The 8,072-nt window shown below is 59.1% G+C and overlaps 1 protein-coding gene and 1 long non-coding RNA gene across 2 annotated transcripts; both read right to left on the reverse strand.

Annotated features, from left to right (window-relative positions):
- Positions 1-897: 897 nt before the first annotated feature.
- LOC137902458 (uncharacterized) lies at positions 898-1,364 on the reverse strand. The gene is made up of 2 exons (XR_011105729.1): positions 1,299-1,364; positions 898-1,104 (listed from the first exon to the last, which is right to left on the reverse strand). It is a non-coding gene; the product is annotated as an uncharacterized lncRNA (long non-coding RNA).
- ttll4 (tubulin tyrosine ligase-like family, member 4) lies at positions 1,364-4,894 on the reverse strand. The gene is given in 15 exon segments (XM_068745969.1): positions 1,364-1,479; positions 2,072-2,261; positions 2,334-2,406; positions 2,594-2,722; positions 2,828-2,962; positions 3,122-3,167; positions 3,170-3,219; positions 3,304-3,426; positions 3,521-3,649; positions 3,744-3,826; positions 3,895-4,089; positions 4,158-4,234; positions 4,360-4,470; positions 4,575-4,693; positions 4,884-4,894. Coding segments are annotated over 15 exon segments (1,587 nt in total).
- Positions 4,895-8,072: the final 3,178 nt, after the last annotated feature.

The following is an 8,072-nucleotide window of genomic DNA, read 5'->3' on the forward strand; positions in this document are numbered from 1 at the left end:
CTCCTACTTTTGCAGTCTGTTTTTCTTTTTCCCTCCTCGTCTTTTTTCTCTCCCTTAATATTTGCTTTCTTTGAATTCTTCTCGATCTTGTTGGACTTTATGGCTTCATAACTCTGATTTGTTTTCAAATCTTTTCTCTTCTACTTCCTGAACTTCGAACCGGAAAAAAAGAATGAAAGCATATTACATACTGGAAAAGACACAAACATGGTATAAGTGAAGAAAAGTCATTTATTTAGAGAAAAACCCAAAATCATGAGACTTGCACCACAAATGAAACGTAAAAATGTGCCATAAGTTGGTAAAAAAAAAATAATAATATAAGAACTCCAGAAGGAATTTCTTCATTCTAATCGAAACATTCATTAATAAACGTTAAGTTCTTGGTGCCAGAGAGAACGTCCTCCTGCCGGTTCTGTACGTTGTGGCAACACGTTAAAAGCCTCGCTTCCTACGTTGTGCGCCACCTGGTGGCCGAGACTAATACTGCGAGGAAATGGAATTATCTGTCTGAAACACTCTATTTACTGCTTTGAGCTACAGCCGAGCTGATTCCGTCCTGCAGGCCTCAAACACATCAACGCTCCACGTCACGCTTTAGTCATTAGAATATTAAAACTCAGCTTCAGTCGCACGTCACCAGGAAGTGCACGTGGCATTTCTCACTCGTTTGAGGCTACTTCATTGTGACGGGACGTGTAAAGTTTGACACGGACGTGGCGCGCATTGTGCAGGATGACGCGTCGCGTTTCAAGTCTCTGCAGGACTCAGGCATGAAGGGAGAAGCTAAGCTAAGCTAAGCTAAGCTACGCTAAGCTAAGCTACGCTACGCTACCGGTTTCTGGCTTGGCGAGATGCCGTCACATCAAGGCGAGAAAAGGAACTGGCTCCGTGAAGGGATGTCCAACATTCCGTGTTTATTCTGTTAATGCCGGATCCTCGGCAGCAGGGTCCGGGCGGGGTCGGGGGTCCGCTGGCGGGGCAGCAGGGTCCGAGCGGGGCTGGGGGCTAGCGCGGGCGCTGCTGGCGACGCTGGATCCAGAACTCGGTGAACCCACTTCCCTGTCCGAAGCGTCGTCGGCGTCCTGACGGCTGACCGACACTCTGAGGACGGGGACGGAGGACAGCAGCAGGGAGACGCTTGATTTAAACACCTTCACATCTGACGTACGAGCGTGAAAATGTTCATTAAAGGAGAAACAAATACCATTTATTTTATTATAGAAACTTCCTGGGCGGAGCAATCGTTCCCGTGTGTGTGTGTGTGTGTGTGTGTGTGTGTGTGTGTGCGTGCGCACCTGGCTGGGTGGGGGCGGTCCCGTTTACGAGGGTCAACCTGAGAGGTGTAGCTGCATTCACACCACTACACAAACGGAGAAAAAAAAACGATCACAAAAATGTGTTGGATGTAAACGGAGGCGGCGCGTCCGGTTCCCAGGTGGACTCCTTCCTGACAGAGGGCGGCCAGCAGGTCGATGCCTGAGCAGTGAGCACAAGACAGTGTTGACCGGGCAGTGCCTTCACACACACACACGCGCGCGCGCGCACACGCACGCACGCACGCACGCACGCACGCACGCACGCACGCACGCACGCACGCACGCACGCACGCACGCACGCACGCACGCACGCACGCACGCACGCACGCACGCACGCACGCACGCACGCACGCACGCACGCACGCACGCACGCACGCACGCACGCACGCACGCACGCACGCACGCACGCACGCACGCACGCACGCACGCACGCACGCACGCACGCACGCACGCACGCACGCACGCACGCACGCACGCACGCACGCACGCACGCACGCACGCACGCACGCACGCACGCACGCACGCACGCACGCACGCACGCACGCACGCACGCACGCACGCACGCACGCACGCACGCACGCACGCACGCACGCACGCCACGCACGCACGCACGCACGCACGCACGCACGCACGCACGCACGCACGCACGCACGCACGCACGCACGCACGCACGCACGCACGCACGCACGCACGCACGCACGCACGCACGCACGCACGCACGCACGCACGCACGCACGCACGCACGCACGCACGGTTGGTCACGCATTGGTCCAGCAGGATGTTGAGGTATCGCGGACACTCGAAGAAACGCAGGTAGCGAGACGACGACGCCGACGGGAAAATCCGCTCAAACTGCCCGACCCGATTCAGCTCGTCCTCGCTCTCCGCCAGCAGGCGGACGTCCTCTGGGGTCAAGACGTCCAACACGGTCGACAGGAAGTCCTGTCAGAGACGACGTCACGCTTCCTGTTCGGGCTTTTAATTTGTAAACTATATTTACCTGCGCTTGCTTACCTGGTCAGCGAAGCGCTGTGTGACGTAAAAAGCCCGTTTCAGCTTCTCGTCGGCCGACACGTCTGGCTTGTTCCTGGTCAACGCACACGCACGCACACACACACGCACACACACACACACACACACGCACACGCACACGCACACGCACACACGGGGAGCTCAGATCTCTTCTGAGGCTGTAAGTCGCTCCTAACCCGGGACTTGTGGCTGCTGTAACGGCCTCCACCCTCCGCCCTCCACCCCGCCCCCCTCCCCGCTACCTGCTGGTGGCGCTGCTGCAGGGAGCGATCACCTCCTCTCTTTGTGGAACGCGGAAGCCCGCCAGGTTCAGCAGGTCTCGGATCATCTGACCTTTAATGGAAACATCCAGCGCCGTGTTGGAATGGAGGCTGGACCGGAAACGGGACGATTACAGGACGTAGTCAGGGCGTGTGCGTGTGTGTGCGTGTGTGTGTGTGTGTGTGTGCGTGCATGTGTGCGTGTGTGCGCGTCACCTCGGCGATATGTTGACCTCCAGGATCCAGGGCTTGAGGTTCTCGTCCAGCATGATGTCGAAGCCGAACAGCTCGTGGCAGCTGCGAGGCGTCCGGACGTTGATCTTCAGCAGGTTGTTGACGTACGGTTCAGAGCTGATAATCAATACGCAGACAGATCAACGATCATTCCACGACGCACCGATCAGCACGGCTTCCTGTCGCCACCCCCCCCTCCTCAACCAGCCGTTCATGTTTGACATCTCGTGTGATGCTAGAACTTAAAGAACTGCAGTTCTGGAACGGGAAACGTACGCGATGATGGTTTTGATCACGATGTCTTTGATCTTGTCCCAGATCGGGGGGTGTCGACCCCCCGGGAGCCCAGATGCTGCCACAAGGCCTTCAGCGCCCTGAAAAAGCAGAGCAGAATGAACGCCGTGCGAACGCCGCGGCGTCGGCCGGCGCCCCCCCCTCGCCCCCCCCCTCGTCGTTACCACTTGTGCCCCTGGCAGGCCTTATGGTCGCTGTTGCTCTGGTATTCGGCGTTCTTCTTGTTGACGCTGTAGTTGGTCAGGTGCATGAACTTGTTGCTCAGAGTCTTCATGGAAGACGAATACCTGGAAGAAAAAAAGAACGGACCGAATCAAACCCCGGACCGGGTCGGTACTGACCATCAGCTGATCTACGCCGCCGGATCGGGTCGGTACTGACTTGCAGCTGGCGAACCGGACCAGGCCGTCGGAGAAGATGTAAATCCTGAGCGGGTCGTAGGTCGTCACGTAGACGTAGAGGCGCAGGTCGAACTTGCTGCCGCCGATGAGGTAGGGCTTGTGGAGGTACCTGCAAGTCACAGGTCGGGGTGAAAACGCTCCGCGTCACCGAACAAGTAGAAACGGGCCGGCAGCCGAGAACAACGGGTCTCCGGGCGACTCACTTCTGGACCAATAGCGGCCTCTTGCGGGGCAACTGGCTCCACTTGTGGATGACCTGGATCCCGACCCCTCTGGCGGACGCCGGCTAATGAAACGAGACGGAGTCAGCGCCGGCGAGTTCGGGTTTTCACCTCACGGAGTCGGACGACGCACCGGCTTGACGATCCATTTCTGCCTGGTGCTGCCGTCCTCCCAAACCTGCCGGAGCAGCTTGAGGTCCTGGGGGAGGACGAAGGTCCGGGGGAAGAAGCTGAACTCTCGCCTGCCGAAGCGAGCCTGCATCCTGGACAGGTTCCTCCAGAGGCGGTCCTTCCTGCCGATCTGGAAGGTTCCTGGGAAGTGGTTCAGCTGCGGCAACGGAAGGGTCGGTCAGTGTACGAGGCGCTGGGCAGGGGGGGGCGGGGGCGGGGCCTCACCTTCTGGTGCTCCCGGAGCATCCTGAAGCCGGGAGACTTCATGTGGTGTCCCCAGCAGCCCAGCCAGTCGTAGCGCTCTGTGTGGGCGGGACAGACGCGGGACGGTCACGGCGGGACAGACGCTGGACGGTCACGGCGGGACAGACGCTGGACGGTCACGGCGGGACCCGCCGGCGTTTAGCGTGCGACGCGGGAAACCTACTCTTGGTGACTTTGAAGTGCGACCTGGCGACGGCGTGCTTGACCACGTTTGGCGTGACGGTGCTCATCTTCCACTTCAGCAGTCGCCTCTGTTCCACGGGCAGCAGCTCCACTGCGGGGGGGGGGGGGGACGCAGAACGCCACGGCGCCGCTCGTTAACGGTTAACGGTTCCGGTCGCCGTTCGGGACGCGTTCCCGGCACGAGCCCGGCCTCACCTTTCTCGTTGGCGGTGCTGAAGTAGAGCGTCGGGGCGACCAGCGGGAACAGGCTGGCGACCGCGGCCGGCCGCTCCTCTCGGTCGGCCCCCGCCCCCGGAGACGCCGGCTCCTCGATTCTGAGGGGAGAAAAGAAAGTCGCCGACGGTTAGCCGACATCCGACCGCTTCCGTCCGTCATTCGGGCGCTCGTGCAGGAAGTCCAGCAGGTTCTTGACCCCGCCTTTCCTACGTCGGTTGACCCCCCCCCAATCGACGATGACGCCCCTTCAGGCGGGCGATTCTAACAGCCGGCGACGGAAACACTCACGTGACAGTCATGAAGCAGGAGACGGGGCGAGCCTCGGAATGAAACCGACAGGTACGCCGCAGGTGTTACCTGAACGCTGGGGTGGGGGCGGGGCGAGGGGGGGGCATGTATAAACAAATCAGCTGGTTGTGGGGAAAACCGGCAACAATAGCCGAGCGGTCACAGCAAAGAGGGGGGGGTGGGGGGGGGGTTCTGCTGTTGAGGCTTCACAGCAACAACAACGCGGCGGAGCGTTCCAGCGCCCTCTGTGTTCACGCCCCTTTAACAACGCAGCGAGAGAACGAGAGAGAGAGAGAGAGAGAGACAGCGCGAAGGCAACCGGATAAAGGAACGGGAAACAATGAGGAAACGACCATCGTTCGGCGTCTCACCCAGAGTGGAGCGGCGTGGACGCCGCGGACGCCGACGAACAGTCCGAGTCACCTGAGGGCGAAAGACCATGGGCGTCAGCGAGCGGAGGAAAGACGCCGGGCGGCGGCGGCGGCGTAAATCTGAATATCGCGTTACCGTCATCGCTGCAGGTGTTCTCCAGCTCGCCGGGAAGCTCCTCCTCCACGCCGTCCACCTGGCTGGACACACGGAACAACAAGGCCCGACCGATCAGAGCCGCCGCGGCGAGACGAAGAAGAAGAAACGAGCAGGAGAAGAAGCCAAACGTGCTCACCTGGGGGGGCGAGCCTCCTCCGGCTGGGAGGGCGAGGAAGGGAGGAGAGGCGAAGGCGAGAGGGAGGGCGACGCCCCCCGTTTGGCCACGGAGCAGACCGCGCCCCCCGCGTGGACGTCGCCGCAGGTACTCGGGGGGTTCGTGGTTTCTTTGGCCTCTGATGGCGACCAATCATTCGGATTACCTGAGATGACATCAGCAGGCGGGGCGTCGCCGCCGCCGCCGCCGGTTCGGTTCGGAGAGGGACTAGACTGTCTGGAGGCTGGCGAGGCGCCCCCCGGTGGACGCGGACGTTCCTCGCTCAGGTGCGGGGTCTGGCAGGCACTTGTTCCCGGTGCCGCCCCCTGCTGTTCGCAAGGAGTAAGGCACAGAGGAGGCAACGGCGGCGAGGAGGAAGAGTCTGCAGCGTCGGGCTGGAAGGAGAAACGCGGAGCCGTCAGACCAACGGCGGCAAAATATAATAAATAATAATAATAAATCAGTTTTTCAGTTTGTCATAAAACAACAACCAGAGTATAAAATAAAAAGTATTCATGGTGTAAAACGTCCGAACGCACGTTCACCTCGCTGCTTTGCCGTCGGGAAGGTTTCCCTCGGATGATCAGGTCAGCAGGATCTGATCCCAGAGCAGCAGCGGGAGGTTCTGGTCCCAGAGCAGCAGGGGGAGGTTCTGATCCCAGAGCAGCAGGGGGAGGTTCTGATCCCAGAGCAGCAGCGGGAGGTTCTGATCCCAGAGCAGCAGGGGGAGGTTCTGGTCCCAGAGCAGCAGGGGGAGGTTCTGATCCCAGAGCAGCAGGGGGAGGTTCTGGTCCCAGAGCAGCAGCGGGAGGTTCTGGTCCCAGAGCAGCAGGGGGAGGTTCTGGTCCCAGAGCAGCAGAGGGAGGTTCTGGTCCCAGAGCAGCAGGGGGGGGTTCTGGTCCCTTGGGGTCGTTCAGCCGGGCCCTGAACCCACGCTGGCAGGCAGGGGACGGGGCGCTGCTCCCAGCCTGCTTTGGGGATCGGCTACGGATCCCATCTGGCACTGCGGTGAGTTGGTGGTTGTTGGTTCCATTTCCGCCTCCGTTGCCCCATTCGGACACCAAGGGCGGAGCCACGGTTGTAGAGGAAGTGGGCGGGGCCACGCGAGCGTTCAGGAGTTTGTCTTGTGCCTTCCTCCTGGAGAGCTCGACGGAAGCCGGGCGACGAGGCACTTCGGTGGTCCTCCTGATGGAAGTCACAGCGGTGGGACTTTCCGGACCGGAACCGCTCCGAAGCTTCTCCCCGGTCCACAAGGAGAACTGGTTGGTGGGCATGGCGCCCCCCAGCAAAGACACGGCGATATTCGGAGGCGCCGAGATTAGAGGAGGAGCTCATTGGTCAAGATTTTAAGACGGGGGAGGAGTTAAGAGCGAGTACGAAACCAAAAGCCGAGGTGGAGGAGGGTTCTGGTCCCAAGAGAACCCCCCCCCGGAGGTCCTCGATAAATAAGTGGGAACTTTTCAGGTGTCAGCTCCAGCTGAACGGAGAAGGAAACCTTCGGAGAGTCATCGTTGGTTCGCGACAAGTCCTCGATAAATCCTGACCAAAGGTCACCATAACTGCCCCCCCCCCCCCCGATTCGGTGAAGCAGTAAAAAGCCCGGGCCCAGAGGAAGCTACAAGGCTACGCTGCTAGCGTCCAGCGAGGTTGCACAGGATGGCGTAGGAGCGCGAGCGTCCGCCGGTGTCACGGCACCGATTCCCTGAGACGGGGACGGTTTTCCACTCCGGCAGTCTAAAAGGACGCCTGCGGACGTAAAGCCGATGGCGGCCGAGCCGGACAGAAGTCGTTTCTCTTTGTTCTTGTTCTTCTGGGATCTTCAGACCGGATCAAACGGCCTTTCTTCGTCCTCCTCGGCTTCACATCTTCCACGCTTTATTCACAGGAGGCGCTAAAGCGCCAGCATTCAGGCACTGAAACCACAGAAGAAGAGAATCGGGCTTGACAGTCTGACAGTGATCTCACGTCGGATGTTGTATCGATCAGTTTGTGATTAGTTTGATAGATTACGCTGCGCGCTTTTTGAACGCGCTGAATCAGTTATTGTAAATCCTCAACCTAGATTATTATTATTCGAGTTTGATTTACAGATTAATTAACATTTCCGGTGGCCGCGTGCCTCAAACTTTTAACCGGTCGACACAATGTGGGACTGGGAGCCGCTTTACATTTAGCTCGTCGTTAGCTAACACGTCCGTCGTAATTTCAATGGTTGTTAGAGTGCTTCGGTTAGCAGCGCTAGCTAACCCGGCCCGCTTCGAGTCTCGGGCCGGTGTTCGAACTCAGATCTACGGCTTAAAGCAAATGACTCGACAGCTAGCGTTAGCTGGTTGAGTTAGCTACACCGTCCCCGTCTGTTTACCGTCGCGACGTCCGAGCCGCGTTAGCTCAGCAACGCCAACAGCACGGTGTCGGGTGTCCGACAACAAACACGTTCGGGTTCCACGTCTGTAAAAAAATATACGTGTTTACCCCCATTGACGTTTGTAATGTTCTTAAATACGCTG

The sequence above is a fragment of the Brachionichthys hirsutus genome, chromosome 12 (assembly GCF_040956055.1).
Source record: "Brachionichthys hirsutus isolate HB-005 chromosome 12, CSIRO-AGI_Bhir_v1, whole genome shotgun sequence".
NCBI classification, from domain to species: Eukaryota; Metazoa; Chordata; class Actinopteri; order Lophiiformes; family Brachionichthyidae; genus Brachionichthys; species Brachionichthys hirsutus.